The 19,694-nt window shown below is 41.4% G+C and overlaps 1 protein-coding gene across 2 annotated transcripts in view; it reads right to left on the reverse strand.

The window, feature by feature from the left end:
• The window catches only part of apaf1 (apoptotic peptidase activating factor 1), a 40,579-nt gene that overhangs the window by 8,335 nt on the left and 12,550 nt on the right, over window positions 1-19,694 (reverse strand). Inside the window, exons 20-27 of one of the 2 annotated variants that reach the window (XM_034863039.1) lie at window positions 18,673-18,792; window positions 18,370-18,495; window positions 16,712-16,828; window positions 14,572-14,697; window positions 12,376-12,507; window positions 12,161-12,286; window positions 10,133-10,258; window positions 7,485-7,631 (exon numbers count right to left, since the gene is read on the reverse strand). In XM_034863039.1, coding sequence (XP_034718930.1) covers window positions 7,485-7,631; window positions 10,133-10,258; window positions 12,161-12,286; window positions 12,376-12,507; window positions 14,572-14,697; window positions 16,712-16,828; window positions 18,370-18,495; window positions 18,673-18,792 — 1,020 coding nt within the window. The remainder of the gene's footprint in view (window positions 1-7,484; window positions 7,632-10,132; window positions 10,259-12,160; window positions 12,287-12,375; window positions 12,508-14,571; window positions 14,698-16,711; window positions 16,829-18,369; window positions 18,496-18,672; window positions 18,793-19,694) is intronic. The other variant, XM_034863040.1, reaches the window with a different exon arrangement.

A 19,694-nucleotide genomic window follows, 5' to 3' on the forward strand; every position in this document is an offset into this window, starting at 1 on the left:
TATATATACATATACATATATATACATATACATATATATATATACATATACATATACATATATACATATACATATATATATATATACACACACGTACATCTCTCTGAAAGTCTGCCGTGATTTTCCTCAAAGCACCTGGGTCTGAATCCGAGCGTGTGGTGTTGAAGTGAAGGCTTGTTCAAGTGCTTTGACATTTGGCCAGTAGAAGTGAAAGATTGACTGTGTAAATCTGGAGTCTACAAGTGGTATTTCTCTATGTGGGGAAGGACTTTGAACTAATGAATTAATAGAATTTAATATTTTCTTTTGCAAACAGGAGTTTTATTGTAAGAAAAAGAAATCAGGCTAGATGAATGAAGAGTAGGTGAAGCTGCTCAACATCAATGAGAAGGGGACACGCGATAAAACTTAACACGGCTGTTGTTCATAAGGTGTTTGCTGCTTACGACCGATGTGGATTTAAAGGTTAAATAAGAAAAAATGAACTTTGGATAAATAATAATAAATTAATCAATTAAAACCTAAACTACAATGCCTGATGTTCCTTTTGGTGTTCTTTGGTCTGATGCTACATTACAAACTGATACTTGGTTTATAAATAAGAAAAATATTTTTGCACCAGCCTGCTTTGTTGTTATTTCCGACCAATAGAACTGGCATATGCAAACAAGTTATATTTCTGAAATCTGGAACAAAAAAAGTCCTCAGACGGAGGTAGCCGGGGGCAACATAACTCTAGCCTGAGAAAGATAGATGAATACTTGGACTAACTGTCCACTGATGTTTAGCCTCGACTGAAAGCACTGAAGTCTTTGCCAGTGAGGAAGACTGAAACCACATTTACTTATAGTGTAGTTCATCTCAAATATACAAGAATCTTGACTGCATGATCCATCTCTCAGAGAAGTGATTGCATTTACTTTCCACTTGGCCCGTCTGCCCTCTGCACTGCTTGCTGCTATGCAAAGGTTTCTTAATCTTTAACAGATTCTCCGTCCGACAAATGTCTCTTGAGCAAAGGGCAGTGCAACCTTGGCTCCTTCACTTCATCACACCAACCTGCCCTCCTTCCCTTCACTTAGAGTTTTGATCAAAGTGATTGGCACTAACAGTTCATTAGCTGCTGAAGCCTCGTTACAATGCGCTTAATGGAGCTGGCCTCGATTGAAAAAGCGGCAGAGTGGAAGGAATCTCCAGTGTTCTGAAATGGTTTAACTCTGACCTACGGTACAAAGTAAGCTTTATTTTAAAACAGCATCATGGGGGGAACATCTATGTGTGAAACTATAAAAAAGCTTGCAAGCGATGGCTTCCAGCGAGGGAGGACGCCTTCAAACATAAGGTCACAAAACTGGACAGAAAAGAAAATGACAGCAGAAAGAAAATGAAAAAACAACTGAAGGTGTGAAACAGAGAGATAAGGTTGGAGGAGAACACAGAAAGAGCAGGTCTGGTGAGAACTGAGAGACAGACAAACAGAGAAAGGAGTGTGAGAAGGTGAGATAAGGTGAAATTGTGTTTCTCCCTTTCTCCTCCATCACAGGCTTTGGTTGATAAGTGATGTCTGACAACACTGGTGGCAGGGGAGAACAGTCATCTAAAACACTCCCATCCATCTGGGGATATACTGTTTGGAAGTGTGTGTGTGTGTGTGTGTGTGTGTGTGTGTGTGTGTGTGTGTGTGTGTGTGTGTTTATGTGTTGTGCACGTGCAAGTAAACAACTGTGTGTTGCTTCTGTCCTGTTCCAGATGAGAGTTGACATGTTTTTTTACAAGGTCGAACACCATCAATAAATTCACAACTCAGGTTTTAACATGGTATTCCTTTGTTTTTTTTAACCTTTTGTGGCGCTGAAGAGTAAGGTTTTGATGAGCAGGTCCCTCTTTTATTGTATCTTGTGCCTGACTATCATGCACATGAGAACACACATGTACAGTATGTGCTCACGCATGCTGCTGCCATGTTGCAAAAGGGCAGCAATAGAAATGTTTAGTGCATACGAGCATCCTTAAGTTTCACACTGTTAAGGCCAGCGTCAATAGCACAAATTTTACCTGTTTAAATTCACCAAAGTTTACATTTACATGCACTGATTTACTCCGAGGAGATATCCACTGATTGTGACGATTCAATTGAATTCAATTGATTTTGGAAGAAAATGTTGCAGTTTTAAACACTGGTGTGTTCGGGCTGATCGACAGTGGACGGCAGTTACTCATCGCAAATGTCAGGGAAGAGAAGCAGTGTCAGAAAAAGTTGTAAATCCACAGGCATTTTGTATGGTGTGAGCACCCTCTACACACATGCTCAGAATCTCCCTTTCACCCATAAGACATAGAAGTCACCTGTTTACAGTTGCAGATCTGTGCACTGTTGAGAGGTTGCTCAGCTTGCCTCGGCTTGCTAGATTGCACTGTCTCAGATGACATTACAGCAGCACACATTTGACACCTCATTTGTATTTTAAAGCATTGAAATGAAATACAAGCTCCTCCTGAGGGTCACATTGCAACAAATAGTACTGATTTGGAAAACATATTATATTTCCCCAGCAACAACCCGTGGGAGGCCAGGTATAGTCAGTGGTATCACACATTTTCCAAGTTTTGCTTGACTAAAATAAATGGTGTTCAGGCTTCCTCACAACCTCAACAAATCTTTAGTGGAGACTTCTCAGCACTCAAGAGAGTGAAATTCCAAACTGAAGCCACAGTGACAAGATGGGGAAGGATACAAGTTGCAGAAACATTAGCCTATATTGACCACGATTCATTTCCAGGATTGCTCAGGTGCCGCTGGAAATTACGCAGGATGTCCTTCGTTTTCGGCCAGATGTCCGTTACCTTCCGCTTTCTTTGTGTTGGCATTCTACACTCCGGCTGATTTTTAAAAACTATGGTTGACTTCTCCTCAGTTCTCTGCAGGCTAAATCCAGACAGCTAGCTAGACTATCTATCCAATCTGAGTTTTATAGGGAACAACTAAAACAACATTTTAAACGTACACATCCAACAAAACAAGTTCCTTCCTGAGGCTATTTTGCAGAGGCACCATCATTGTATCCGGCGATTAGCGCCACCTAAGACAATTGTGATTGGTTTAAAGAAATACCAATAAAGCAGAGCAAGCATTTCTACCATCCCAGAATGCTTTGTGGACTAGCCAGACCTTCCTTTCGAATGCTGTGGAGGATGGTCAGGCATTGCAGGACTACTGTTAACTTCAACAGACCAACCAAACTCAATGAAACAGAAGACTGGGAACGTTACTGGCTTCTGGACTTCATTGAACTGTATATTGTGTGGCTAATCTGACAGGAAATCTGCTGGATGGTAAAGAAGGTTTGTAGCAGATGGTAGAATGAAAGAAATGTTTGTGCTCTTCAGGAAATCATTTACTGAAGCAGCCAACATAATCAAAACAGAACCATAAAGAAATTAAATGTAGTAGAACAAGGTAGCTTGTGTGCTCCCTATTGGCATCACCATGTTAACAACCCAAAAACATAGACACTGAAATTCACACCTGAGAGCTGCTCGCTCGCTACAACCACGTTTACTACTGAGCAGAAAAGGTGGGGGTTTAGTGCGTTGCTTTAGACTTTTCTTTTTAAAATCAGTAGCAGAATGATGGTTGCATCAGTGAGTCCAATCAAACAGAAATAGGAAAATTAACACAAGACAACAGATGCTGATGGGGTGGCACCTCAGACTGGCTAAGTGAAACCGACAAAATGCAAGAGATATTGATTAAGTCTAAATAAGGAGAGGCCTCTCATGTCTGTGTTCACTCAGCAAAGACACTTTTGAATCTGATAATATTGCTGTTTAATTTGCAACTTGACGACTTAGGTGTGAATTACTCTGGGCTGCTGGGCGTGTGTGTAAAGTCATGAAGAGCCTTTTCACACCTGCCGCCTCCCACTTGGATCATGGCACTGTGACAGATTGTCTCATCTGCGTTTGGAGGAGGTGTGGGTGTGTTGGTGTGTGTATGTGTGTCAAGGCCAGGTGTGGTACAGCATTCCCTTGCAGTACACGGGGCAGAAGGGAGGAAAAATGATGGGAGTCAGTGATGTAACAGCCTCTCTCAGAGGTCTGGACCACACCACTTCATCACACCATCACATTACAAGCCCTTATTTTTTTGTGTAAAAAGTGTAAAGTGGAACGTCGGTGATAAGAAGCATAAGAAATGTTTAATTAAACACTACACAGGTACCGACACACAACAGGGGATTGGACAAGGACATATAGCCCCACACAATACCCCGCTGTTTTTAATTACACTCACACCAGTCACCCAACCATACAAACCGAGGGGGGCTGATAAAACAACTGAGGCAGAGACAAAGAAAATAAAAAGGAGCTTCAGAGATGATAAAGGCAGCAACACTGACAGGGACGAGTAAAATAAACAAACAGCAAAAACCCCAAAAACATCACGTTACACAGGGAACCAAGAGGCAAATAAAAAGAGGCAAGCATTATAGACTCCTCACTCTACAAGCCTCATGTTGCACCATATCAACACATCAACTGAGAGAGAACCATGAGAGACATCACCCGCAGTCACTTCTCCCGCTCTTATGCAACCAATAACAACATCATCCTGTTAAACCGCAACGCACTGAGTCATTCTGTAAAAAGGCGTCAGATGTTTGGAGCTGCGTTCTGACAGCCCCAAACTCTTCACTGAATCACATCACCATAAGGAATACATGCCTTTTCTGCTTGGTTCTGCTTATTTATTTCTCTTGTTCAAGTTCTCTTGAGGAATTCTGTCACAGCAATGAGGATCAGTGCATTTTTAACATATACTACATTTATTATTTTTGTAAGGATCTTTCAAAAGACTGTAGTGCCTCTTCTGAATGGTGTGTCAGCATGTGTTCTAAATATTGAGGTAGACGTCCTCCTAGCATATTGTACAACTACTACTATAAGTAACTGTAACTTAGAACAAAATAGTTCTTTAATTTAAGTCTAGGAAACAGAAGCACAACAATGTGAGCTCATCTGGTGTGTGTGTGTGTGTGTGTGTGTGTGTGTGTGTGTATGTGCGTGTATATATGTTTATAAAATATAAAGCCAACAGCATGTTTGTTCATATAATAAAGATCCTATATTTATGTTTTACCTCATTCCTAACTTTATTATATTACCAAATTATATGGTGAGAATGGATTACTAAGTAGTAGTTTCTACTTTCTAAGAACAAAACAAGTTTTTACCCCTCAAAGCCATTGTAAAGAGCTTTTATGGAATTCAAGCCAAACGTCAAAATCAGTCAGTCTACATATATGATCCAAATGCACATTTAATACTATCCCACTGATCCTCCATAATGAAAATTCTCCCTACACCAGCTGAGGATAAAAACAATCCAAATACCCTCATGAGGGCGTCCAGATGGTTGCCAAACCCTTTTCCAAGACTGACAGAAACATAATTATGCTACGAGACATTTTTTTTGTACCATTCTTAGAACTATTATATTTATTGTCATATCAAAAGCTCAACAACATGCCAGCTATGGGATTAGAAAGGATTTTCATTTTTTTTTATTTTATAAATATCAACTTCCTTACTAAAAAGTCTGTTTAAAGTTCTGTGTCAGAGTATAGATGCCAAATTTTAGTTTCAAGTCTTTTGCTGATTGTAAAAACAGACGAGCATGGAGACACGCCTTGGCAATGATCTTTAAAACAGATAGACAGTTGGATTATGATCATGCTTCCGTACTCTGCGGGCTATATTATCTGTCATACGAGGTCCACACTCTGTCATAGTTATTATGATGACGGACAGGATGGTCTGTCATAGCTGTCCGGCCGACCCACAGTACAATTAATCAATCAAAGCTAGCGACACAGGGGGGGTCCACCCTTTAAGACAGGCATAATAATCCATCACTGCTCCTCACATCTATATGCTGATCCATCAACATGCCATGCTAAAGACAAGAAAGAGAGCATAAAAAATGTCTGTGAAATGGAGTAATGAAGTGATCTGAGAGCCGATTCCCAGAATAATATGACTGTCATGAGGATGTAACAAAGCTGATCCATACTAATACATCAGTGCATCAAGCATATATTTGAATGTATAATTTGTTTTTTATTACATATCTAATATATAAAAACTTAAACAGTATTAAGAAAAATATATACATGAGACTCTCATTGAGTTTGAGCTCATCTCCACGCTTTATGAGTGTGTCAACAGCAATCTGCTGTAGACGAGATTAGGATGTGTTTTTGGCCACCTGTCTTTAAAAAGTCTGAAGTGCCTTCTCAACAGTAACATTTCTGTCGGCCCACACAAGCACGTATAAACAAAAGGCGTGCATGCACATGTTCAGGCACACAACACAACCCCACAAACAGTATCAGCACTAATCTGAGATATCAAGCCTCATCGATCAGAACTGCTCTCCCTTGAGGATTACATCATATCCAACCAAATAGCCAATCAGATCACAGCTGAGACTGTCTGCTTCGTGAACCCAGAAAGACAGAAAGACACACACACACACACACACACACACACACACACACACACACACACACACACACACACACACACACACACACACACACACACACACACACACACACACACACACACACACACACACACACACACACACACACACACCTCCCTCAGGTATTGAGGTTTATGTAAACCTGCACCACTGCAGTGCTTATCTAGATAACGTAACAATGACGCATGTTGGAGGCATTTTTGTATTGTTTTACTGAGAGATATCAAACACAATTCAATCAAAAGCTCATCCTCTCACATACACAGTGATATATTGTTGAGAAAAAGCAAAAGGCATTCAGAGTGAATTATGCTACATAACTTTGTGGAAATAACTTTATGTGTAGAAAGAACTACATTTTTCACGTGGGCAGGAAGAGGCACACATCTACTCTAGTATTGTTTTATAATGCATTGCCTAAATTCTGATGCAGTAGATATAATACAGTCATATTTTAAGAAGCTATTGTTAAAACTCTACATCACTAGACATACACAGTACTTAAACGTCTTTGTTTAATATTTGTGTTCCAATATTTTGGCATTTAAAAAAAGAACTTGGTGATTAGAAAATAAAACTATTCTTGTAGAACTATTCCATTTTTTGTGTAGCCGTGATGTCTAAGATGCATACCGTGATGCATACCGTGAAACCAAAATATCACTGGTTTCAAACTTCTGGCCAAATAATCTCAAGAAAAAAGGTGGCTATGTGACACCAAACATAGACCGCAACATTTACGGTTCAAGTCCGGCTGGAGACAGTTGTTGCATAATATTCCCAATCTCTCTCTCCCCTTATTCATCTCTCTGTCGATTCTCTAATGAAGGCATACAAACTATAATAATATTTGACCAATGTCTACTTCCCAGTGATTCCATACAACTAACGTAGACTTTGAGCAACCAGTCTGAATGTATAGAATGTTTTAACATACCTTGATATAACCACCAGTCGAGACCAGAAGAGAGTTGTCTGGGGAGAAGTGCAGGTCTGTCACCCAGCCTCCGTGGAGTGAGTCCATGCCGTCCTTCCCATCACGGGAACAAATCCTCAGCAAAGAGCAGTCCTTGACACTCCAGAGCTGTGATGGACAGCCATACATTATTAACCAACCATTACGTAAATGTTACAGATAACCCCAATTACAAAATAAAAATCTGCACGTTTACAATAATAGTGAATATTACATTAGTTTGGATTTAGCTTTGTTTTAATGTGAGCTGTGTTTTCCATTTAAATATCTCCCTCCCTGTGCTATCATTCAACTGTTGACATTAAAATCAAATTAAATAAGTTCTTATTACAAGATTGACTTATTTTCGGCCCCATATTGTGGCCTGTATTGGCAACTGGAGTTTGCAAAGTTGCCATGGAGATGGTTCAGTTGTCATTGAATGACCCAAGTATGGAATTATGATGATTGATAACGGGTCATTGTTAGCCTGGATGCTAGCCGAATGTAGCCCTGCAAACAAAATTTGAGGTTGGGAAGTTCGGTCTGGACTTAATCCGTTGTGGAGCAACTAAGTGTTGCGTTATCAGGCACGTCACCAAAGAAAGCTTGGGTTGGATTTATTTACAACAAAGATGGCTGCCGCTGGAGAAATGAGATGTGTAGATTCCGCCATCAAGTCTGTTATACTCCGTCAGTGCATTCATTTTAAAAGAGGAACAGAGAACCGTGATCAAGGCATCTGTTGATCAGAAAAATATGTTTTTTTGCCGTCCTTCCTTTGGGATTTGGCAAAAGTTCAACATATGTAACATACTCCGTTGCTCTTATTGGCTGTAGGTCTATCCAATTGAGTGCAGAGGCATTTTCTTTCCTGCTTCGGTTGGGACATGCCCCATAATTACAGCCCAATGGAGCAGTATCAGACTCATACTCTGACTAGAATCTGAGTATGACGACGTCAGGTTAGGGGGTCGTATATAAGTGGAGATCACAACCTCCATCTCTGTTCAAAGATGTTCTCTAGCAACAGGTGTGACCAAAACCCCATGCTGAGGTTACGCAATAACAACTATGCAATCTCTTTATGAAGGTCATAATATTTGTTTTGTCAAACTTCTATTTCTAAAGATCAACTTAAATAAAAATGGATAACAAAGATAATGTGCAGTGTGATATACATTGTGAATGTACCCATAAGGCACTACATAAATAATCAAATGACGGTTCGTGATCTTCACTAGCAGCACATCATGTCGATTGCAGCTGTTATGCAACTGTTCACATGCCATGTCCATTTGACAATGACACATCACACGTACAGCTATATTTAAAACTTGGCATGTTTTTGGTGTAGAATGACTCACAATTGTTACCATAGAAACAGGGGTGAGATTTCAGTGTGGTTTATGTAATTGGATCCGATAGATTTATCCATTTCTGGATGATGGAGCAGTTCAGCTCAAAGGCCACCAGAGGGCATTAACCCCTTGTTGACGGCAGGCTGAACAACGCTCAATCTTTTTGTTTACTTTGGGTTTGTGTATAAGCACTGCAGGTTCCAAAGCCTTTGGGATCCAATTCAGCCGCCTGAGTACTCTCCTTCACCTCCCACTGTCAGACATCTCCTCCCCTTCCTGCTCTCTTCATCCCAACTTCCTCACACAACCTGCACCTCCTCCAACTCCCACTCCCCCATCTGAGAAGAAGCCCTGCCTCCTTCCTTTCATGCCACCCAATCATGATGTATTAGTAGGCACTTTATCTAAATGAGAGATGAGATGTAATTATAGGGTGATCTCTGGAATAAATGTAACTGCTGTAACTGTATTTTTTGTAAATTGGATTATAAAATTGGATGATTTCCTACTAGTTACATAATGTAATTTGGTGTGTACACACTGATGGCAGGAAAGTCAGTGGGAAGTCTGTCCTCACGTCTCATCTGCAGCTTCTGTACTTTCTTCCAAATGAGCTCCATCAGTCGCCCCACTCATCTCTTACCCCCAAATTCCAGCGGATGTGTAACAACTGCGGATTGGCTCCACTGCATGTCGGCTCTGTGCTCCACCGCCTGTTAACACCCACCAGGTCCGGATTTGTTGCAGAACGGCTGCAACCATGACTGACAGCTGAAGTCACGAGGACCCACAGGATCTCGCAAATTTATGTAAAATTGAACCACAAAAGCAACAACAGTTTTTATCCATCCAGAGGACTAAAGGTGAAACAACTCTGTGCTTTGTTTTCAAGGTGTAGTGCAGGGAAATATGATCCATCTTGAGCACGGTCTATTTTATTTAGAAAATTAACCAGATGTTTTATTTCGTTTCTGTGCTCTACTTCCAGTCCCGCACTATCTGCCGTGTGCTAAATTGCTGCAAAGCTCTCAGGACGCAGCCGTTCCACAGTCAGTGGAAGTACACACATCGTCTTTATTGGAAACCTAAGGACTCTGCTGCTTTTCCGGAGCAGATCCACAGCCGTTTCGCATTTGGTGGAATTTTGGGGTTAAATACCTCATTCAGTACCATCATTCATTTACCTCATTAAATACCTCAGATTCAGCCATTTTTTAACCTTTGCTACCAATGATATGAAATGGGTGAAGGTCAATGTCGAACACTCACCCGAATCTCTCCGTTGTCGTCTCCTGTTGCAAGCCATCGGCTGTCCCAGGAGAATCGGCAGCTTCGGACACAGTCTTGGTGGCCGTTCAAGGTGTGGACGTACTGCCAGGACTCACACTGCCACAACTAGGAGCAGAAAGAAATGCATCAAGAAGAAGGAAAAGCAGAAATTGGTACATCAATTGTGCATAAAATATAAAAATGACAAGCAATGACAACCAAAAACAAAACTGTATAAATTCTGACTTTATCTGAAATAAATCTGCATGTACTGGATACAACCCCTTACTTATTCAAGAGCAACCCACCGACCTGTTTCTGTAATACAGGGCATCTAACGTGTGATATAATGTAGATGAAATATTACTATATTAAATCTTCACAGCAGTGTTTACATGAAAATAACAGGTTTTAATAATAATAATAATAATAATAATAATAATAATAATAATAAGTTATTTCATGTATTTCTGTAGCTCAAAGAAGTCACCACCTTATAAGCAGTCTTATTAGGACAAACTTTCAATTTGTTTGCATTTTCCTGCTTTACTTTCTGTCTCTCATTCATTGTTCTCTTTATTTCTCCTCCCTTCTTACTCTTCCTCTCTCTGTTTTCCTTCCTTACCCCAGTCACATCCTGTGCTGCACAGAAAATAACACAGCCTCATAATTAGACACTTCATTTGGCAGCCGGCTAACTGTATCTGCACACAAAGTCCCATTCATATGAAGGTCAGTAGAAAAAGAGGAAAAAGGGGGGACAGAGAGAGAGAGAGAGAGAGAGAGAGAGAGAGAGAGAGAGAGAGAGAGAGAGAGAGAGAGAGAGAGAGAGAGACACAAAGGTGGAGAAAAAGGAATGAACCGAACAGAGAACCCTCCATCTTTTTGTGGTGTTCAACAAATACACTCATGGTTGAGCCTTTTGGTTTGACCTCTAAATCTAGATGAGACCGGGGACTTTATGTTTGTGTGTGTTTTGAGCCACCAAAGCCCCGGCTTGGTCTGGAGAGCAAGGACCACATGACTAACTGCTAACCAGTCCCACAACACAAACATACACCTAATTATCATCTTTGCCAAATCCATAAAACACACATTCTCTCTCACTCTCACATCCATTGACAGAAGCCAGATTGGCTGCTGACCACATTCAAATTCCCGTGTGAAAATCTGTGGCTCTACCTCAACTGCTTTAACAAATGCATGAGAGATTGGCTTTGCATTGTTTCGAACACTGGACTTTTGGGAAACAGCGTTGTTGTCTGCGGTTGAATATTTGACACAGAAGTATAAATCTAACGCTGAACCACAGCTATTTTTATGGTCGAAGAAAACGAACAACACAGAGCGGACCAGTGTCAAAGAGTGGACAGTCTCAGTACAGTTCAGCATGCACTGTGCTATGGAGTTCCTTTTCTTGTGGATGAGGAGTAAGAAAAGCAATAATTTAAGAACTGCTCAGTAAAAGGTTAAAAACACATCTCCAGCCCACTGAGTCAGTCAAAGTCAGGTGAAAGTCAAGCGCAGCAGTGTTTGTGAATGGAAACCTGGCAAAAACTACATCCAGGCATGGAGCTGGGTCTGTTGCAGGCCAGCCAGCCTCCCAGTCTGCCAGCCTGCCAGGCTGTTGGGTCAGCAGGTCCACGAGCTGCAGTCAAACTAAATGATCACTGGACGTGGGTGTAGAAGGTCAGATTGACCTGCAGCTAACTTATCAGGCCTGGGCCACTGCTCCATGCTAATCTCTACTGCTAAGGTCCCTCGTCTCCCTAGTGGTGAAAGCCTCGGGTATCACCCACAGCAATGTAGCCGTATGTATACACTGTAAGTAATGAGTTCAGAAGGTTTGATGGAAGAAGATGATCTGTAATAGGTCACGTTGTTACTGTAAGCACAAACAGATATGTCTCATCCCGTGAGGATGCGTATGCGTGTGTGTGTGTGTGTGTGTGTGTGTGTGTGTGTGTGTGTGTGTGTGTGTGTGTGTGTGTGTGTGTGTGTGTGCGTGTGCGTGCGTCTGTGCTGAACCTTAACAGTCTTGTCAGCAGAGGTGGTGGCGAAGAGGCATCCGTCTGGCGATACATGACAGGACAGGATGGCTTCCCGATGAGCCTGGATGTCCTGCAGCTTCTCTCCACTTTCTATATCCCACATCTTAAGAGTAAGCAGGAAAAAGAGGGATCATTTTATATTTGATGCTACTTTTAACTGTATTGTAAGTCTGTGTGTGTGTGTGTTTTCACCTTGACAGTGCCATCGAAGGACCAGGACAGCAGTCTTGTGTCGACAGGCAAGGTGGAGAGCAGTGAGAAGCATCTGACCTGTTCCCTGTGACCCTGAAGTACTTTACACTCCCCAGACTGCCACCTCCACACCTACAGTACAGGGGGCAACAGAGAGACAAACAGGGATAAGGAATCCTTTAACACCTGATGCTTTTACTTCAGCCAATATGTTACCAGTCTTACGGACTAAGACTTTGAGGCTTGTTTCTGAGAAGTCAGAATAAGTGAAATCAGCAAATGTATGTGCAAACTGTCCGTAAGTATTTACCGGTAATTCTCCAGACTGTCTTGAGTCTTTAACCCACAATTCACAGCATTCTAAAAAGGAGTCTCCCACTCCGCGGGCCACCAAAATGCCTCTGTTTAGGTCAAATGTGATCTCTATCCCTAATACAGCATTTATGGTCATTGCGCCCTTTTCACTCGAGCACCTACACTGATATGTTACATCAATTAAATTCTGTGAGGGTGGACATTGTAGCTGAAAACATCAAACAGAAAATGTTTTTTATAAGTTTGATGACTCTCTTTGTAGGTGTACAATTTATGATGATTATTGGTTTTACAGCAGGGCTACGGGGCGAATATTCAGGTATTTTTCAACCCGGTCTTCTAATCGTGTGTCCATTCTGACTAGTTTCAAATTTCAACATAGGTCATTTTAACTTACAGCCAAGGTCACAATGGAAGAAAAAAATGATGATTTTCCTTTAAATACCAACATGAGGATCCTCCATGAGGATTTAAATGACAAGACTTAAAAGATGGGGCAAAAAGATCTTCATTAGAAAGATGAATATCAATTCCTCTGGGAAATAAAAGTAAAAAAAGCAAATGTCACTCCAATAACAGGCAGTTTGTATGGTGGATCCTACGTGGTTATTACAATCTTGTGCCAATCATTTGACAGGGAGCAATGGAAGCTGCAGTGTAGCCTCATGTGCTGTGCGTTATAAAATATACATGGATGTAATATTTCAGTAATTCTTAGAGCGCAGTACTTCAACTGTAAAACATTGCTTATGTTACAGTGCATCGGCGTATTTTGTACTAATGTTTAAGACAATTTTTAGATTTTTCCATATTTCTGATCACTTCTTAGGTATGCTTTGTGTATGCTAATGCATCTGTGGAGTTAAAACTCTAGACTGGCATATCTGTCCGCAGAGTGCTTTCTTTATGACAGGCAGGTAAATGAGCAGTTCAACTAAGCTCAAAGACAGGGGAAGGACAGACAGAAACATCCTATCAATCATGCTCTTGTGAGCCATGTTGCACCTTTTCTCCATCTGAATAGAATCTGCCATTGGCCCAAAGGTTATAATCCATCAGCAGCTAACATCAATGTCATTAGTTCTCTTTACATTCACTCTTCATCTGCATAAACATCTGTATACACGCACTTCCATTTTCTAGCGTCCACATGTCAAGTAGCATGAATTTGAATAGCTTCTGGATAAGTGGCGGACGGTCCGAGAATAGCGATGGCATAGGCACAAGCTGCATGAATATGGAACAAGGTGCTGCGTTGTTGGAGAGGGAGGAAGTGCTGCAGTGGACGGGTCTGTCAGCAAAAAGAAAAGATGAAGAAGGAGGAGATGAGAGGGGAGGAGAGGGAAGGGGAAATGAGCAACAGAGCATGAACGCAGGGGGTTGACAGACCGTAACGGCCCATAATACACACACACACACACACACACACACACACACACACACACAAACACAGATAGTTGCACATGGTCAACACAAAAACGGGAGGGAGATGAAGAGCTATCGCGAGCGGCAAAGCCAGATACAAAGTGAGGGAGAAAAGAAGGAGAGGAGACAAAAACGGGGGATGAAGAATGGAGAAGTGAAGAGGCAGACAGAGAAGCTGGTAGGGGAAACTGAAAGCACCACAGAGACCTGAAGATGAGTGATTCAGCAGAGTAGGCAGTTTTACTCAAGTTGAGAAATGGGGATGGGGGAGAAGAATAATCAATAGCAGAGAAGAGAAATAGAAGCAGGCTGGGGCAGGAGGTGAAAGATCTTGCCATGAATTAGGTAAGAAAAGATGGTGAGGATGAGGGTAAGAGGGATGAATGGGAGCAAATAGGAAAACCAAGCAGAAAGAGAGGAAGGGAGCAGCTGATGGAGGAGAGGAGTTTAATCTACCCTTATGGTGGTGTCCTCAGAGGATGTGATCAGTGTTTGGCCATTGTGGCTGAACCGACAGTGCAGCACTGTCTTGGTGTGTCCCAGTAGAGTGGCTAGGAGCTTCCCAGAGGGCACCTCCAACACCTTGGAAGGAATAAACAAACATTAGCACCACAAGTATCCAAATAAATAGCAACAAGATTTAGAGCTTGCAGCCACGCTAGAGGCCCTGTGAGGCTTTAATAGGCACTATTACACTGAGCTTATTGCAATGCCAGCATGTGAAAATGTCGATATAATGTTTGTCATGTACACCATCTTAGTTTAGTGTATTAGCATGCTGCTAACATTTGCTAATTAGCTCTAAACACAAAGTACAACTGAGGCTGAATGGAATATCATTAGTTTTGCAGGATCACCAAAGTTAGTGCAATTCATCCAGAGGGAACATCTATGTGTGTACCACACTTCATGGCAATACATCAAATTATTTTTAAGATATTTCCCACAAGACCAAAAAGTAAACTTCATGAGTCCTGGAGGAAAAGTCAGGGGCTCACTAAAGTCAGTGGGTTTCATCTTTTGGAGACCCTGAATGTCTGTATGAAATTTCAATGCAATCCATCCAATAGTTGTTGTATTTCAGTGTGGTGGACCAACCAGGCGACAGACACAAAGTCAGACCAATATTGCCATCTATAGAGCCACAGCTAAAATCTACTGTACGGCGGTAAGAATGTGGCGGGCTGCCGCGTGTCTGAATGACAGCCCTGCAGGCATTACTGGGGGAGTAAGAGTAAAAAATCTGTTTTCCTTGGATTAGGGTGGCACCTAAATCATGGTTGAAGCTGCCGCCGTGACCCTGCTCTACGCCCTGCTACATCCTGCTATGCTCTGCAGTGCCCTGCTATGCCATGAACTACTACAACTACTACTATTTCTAGTTATAGTTCCATTATCTTTATTGTGACTATTACTGGCACTGTTCATCACACCTCCAACTGGCACCATCAGACACCACCTACCGAGAGCCTGGGTTTGTCCGAGGTTTCTCCCTAAAAGGAAGCTCTCCTCACCACCCGAGGTTTCTCCCTAAAAGGAGGTTTTTCCTCGGCACTGTTGCACTAATTGCTTGCTCTTGGGGGAATTACTAGAATTGTTGGGTCTTTGTAAATCATAGAGTGTGGTCTAGACCTACTCTATCTGTAAAGTGTCTAGAGATAACTATTGTTATGATTTGATGCTATGAATACAATTTGACATTTGATGCCCAAAAAGACCCGGCAGGAAGAGGAAAAAAACTTGTATGTTCTTACTTAGCAAAGCTGCTTCTACATACAAACCCTCAACTAGCCTGTGAGATGGGAATCTTTCACAGAATATTAAAAGCCGGCTCTGAAAGAGATCTAACACTTTGTGAATGCCATTTTAAGTAGATGGTTATGACACTATGGCCCAGAGGCTCCAAGAAGCCATACAAAAACAATTATTTGACTTGATTTAAAAACAGGCAAAAAAAGCACAGAAATCTCCTGTGAAAAAGTACAGCACAACATTACCGTCAAGCCAGCACAGCACCTGTAGTTTTAAAAGTATAATAGGGAGTCCCGTAATTCCTGGGATTTTATTAGCTACTAAAATATTTACATCTCAGAGGAGAGGGTTGAGCAGAACAAGCCTTGGGGCATGTAGACCATGTTTGTTAAGCTCCACGTACTGAGACGCAAGTTTCAAAGCCTGGGAGAGAACACTAGGGCTCAAGGTTTTCTGGGATGGTGCAGTAAGGAAAATCCCTCAGGGTATTTGGTAAAAAACTAAAACAAATATAAAAGCTGGCTAATGTAAAGTTAAAAAGATTTTTTTTTTAATACTACTACTACTACTAAGGGAGTTAACTAGTTGCTGAAGCGTTGCAGAAAACTGATAAAAGTGGGGGAAGGGATGAGAAGTGTTGAAGCTGGCTCTTCACAAGGAGACTGTGAAAACAGAAGAATCTTTTCTGAAGTTCATAATCTGCCTTTTTCTTTTTTAGTCATCAGGTGCGTTTTGAAAAAATACTTACTTTAGGTAATGTTAACATGTGTGTGTGTTATTTTGGGTGATTGTTAAAGGATCCGAGACAAACATGCAAACAGATATTACTCTTTCCCTAACATACCTGCACACTGCCTGTGCATAGCCCTACAGCCAGAATCAACTCCCTGAAAGAGGTCAACAGTCGCTGGATCCTGCTGCCAAGTGTCCTCAGTACCTTTCTAGCTGTCAGCCCTGCTGCCTGACACACACACACAAACACACACACACACACAATTTTGCACTTCTTAACACCGTTACCTTCTGACCTTGCCTGCACATCTTTCATGATCAGATATTCTTCACATTAGCAGAATAAAGCTGACACTGAAGTCAAGGAATTATTAATTTATTTTTGTAACTAGCTGTAAATAACGGCACAATGACGGACAAGTAAATGAATGGCTTCCACTGCAGTGGTTATGGGCACCATAAATACCTCCAGCTAACACCAGGGCCCCCTCTGCTGTTTGCTCAGGGGACTGCAAAAGCTGTGTGGACTCCATGATGATTAAAAACACTTAAATTGTATGTTGCTGATGCTAATAAAGTCTTGTAGAGCAACAAACTGACAGTAGTCATAGGTACCATTACCATTCAATTATAGCGATCCAACTGTGGATGAACTACAGTGCCGTTGTGGGTAAAAGCAAAGTGATGATGACAGGGTAACAACATTTTCCAAAACACTTTTCCTGTGGTTCCTTACTTAAACATGATCATCTAATTAGATTTTAGTGTATTTTGTGTGCTACAACTGCCAGTATCTCAATTTTCCTCAATGCTTTTATTCAATCTCTCTTGTTTTAGGAACTCAGATTACTAATCATCTGTTCTTCTTTGAGTTCTCGTGTCCACTAATCCCTTTCTCTTATACTGTATCTCTGGGGCAAGGAGGAGAGCTGTAATTAAAATCATTAACCCTTGTATTCAATAAGACTGCAGGATCTTTTAATTAATTAGAGTTGCTCTCTGCTGTAGGACGCTGGCCTAGCCGTTTCAATCAGGGGACTTTGTGCATATATGTGTGTGTGTGTTTGTGTGTGTGTGTGTGTTCACTTGTGCCACAAAACGGACTATGACCTCATTCTCTGCCCGCAAACAACAATTTATTGCCAAGACAGAGCGGACGAGCAAAAGGGACAGGCAGGGACAGGAGCAACAAATGAGGAAGAGAGCTACTAAAAACAAAAAAATGGGAGGACAATAAATAGGTCTGTGACAGAGATGGCAAAATATGAAAATAGAGATCAAGAGTGAAGAACATTGAGTAGGTAAAAGGAAAGGCAGAACAACGAGGAGTGGAGGGAGAGGGAGATGAAAGAGGTGTTTCGAGTTGACCTGACGTACAGCTTGCAGGACAGATAAAAGGGGACAGTGCTAATGTCAGATCTCATGACTCAACAGAGTCTGAAAAACACCTCCTACAGCCAGTACACACACACACACACACACACACCCACACACACCCACACACACAGACACACACACACACACAAACACACAAACTAGTGGGATATATTAGAGCTACACCTCTTTTTAAGTTGAAAGTGCTGTGTGAAAGATGTGCAAAATGTAGTATGTATAAATAACCAAATTTGGGAAAACAAGCCAATTCGCTTTCTTGCTCAGAGTTAGACAAAATTTGAGCTGGAAGGAAATGAAGGTAAGTAAACCCATTTGACTGCAGTGTTACAGACAAAAACATACAGCCTGTACTGTAGGTCTAAATGTGTTTACTACCTGTACAGTGCCATCCTCCTGGCCCAGGGCCACAGCAGAGGGCTGTCTGCACATACACGTGCACCGGATCCTGGACGACTTTTCCTCCGACTGGAACAGCGTTGATCCTGTCCTGCCATCACGCACCTGACACACAGACATTGTTTTTTATGATAACTTCAGAAAGGCACATTATAGTACAGTACTACTTCTATGCACTTAAACAAAGAAAACAAACATTCCTGCTTCACATTCCTGCTTCAACCAGCCCACCACCTTTTTTAATTAATTCAGTCCCTCTTCTTTATTTTCCCTCCAGCTCACCTGCAGTCTGTTGCAGTTATCTGCAGCTGACACGATGATTTCTTCATTATAGAAGAGAACGTCTGAGTCTCTTTTTAGGCAGACAGCTGAGGAGGTGTGCACCTTGTTGGTCTCCCATAACTACAACAAACACATGACAGGAAACAGACTTGAGTAGAACATAATCGAAATTTTAAGAGCTACAGCCAACATTCACTTTACTCCTAAACTACTTCTTTGTAACCTGTATTTAAGCAAAGGAGTTAAGCTTTTGTGAGAAAACCTCTGCATCACATTAGTTTACAAGTCAGCAATGTTGCTTATAAATCTATTGACCGACATCCTTTTGCTGCAAGCATAAACTGGGAATAATCTTTCTGCGGCAATAAAAAAAAAAACATCAATATCTGTGTCATTCATTTTTTAGTTTTGCAACTGAATTCCCAGATAGCGCCTGACTGTTCCAAAACACTGGTAATAGACACCTAAGCAAGATTTTTCATGTCTTCTCGCTGGATCAGAAATGGGCCAATTTAACCCATCATTCTCCTTAATGAAATGCACTTTTCCCTTATTAGTTGTTCTGTTAAGGATGGTTTCAGTTGCTGTTGGGGTGGAGGTTGCCTCAGCGGTCATGGTTTTGGGGCCAGTGTCCTCGATCACAACTGCTTGTCAGATAGTCAAATAGATACTAGAACCTTCCACCTTTCCAACGTCGGATTAGTGGGGCTGTCTGTGTGTAAACTCCACAAAGAAAGGCCCTGTGTGGAGGGCCTTCTTCACACCCAAGATTTGAACTGTATTTCAATCTAAAGTTGGTTTCTGGTTATTAATGCCTCCTTTCTCTAATTAGTTCTTACTCTTTCAACAATTGTAAAATATGAATTCAAATTTGTTTTGTTGTTATCGTTCATAACACTGGAGTTGAAAAGTGCTGCATATGACCTACTGTACAATACCGTCACCAAAATAACGATGATAATTTGGGTGAAATAGAGAACTAGGATAGTTTGGCATTTAGATTAATGAGGCCTGCACGTTCA

This window comes from Etheostoma cragini, chromosome 23 (genome assembly GCF_013103735.1).
Source record: "Etheostoma cragini isolate CJK2018 chromosome 23, CSU_Ecrag_1.0, whole genome shotgun sequence".
Lineage (NCBI taxonomy): Eukaryota > Metazoa > Chordata > Actinopteri > Perciformes > Percidae > Etheostoma > Etheostoma cragini.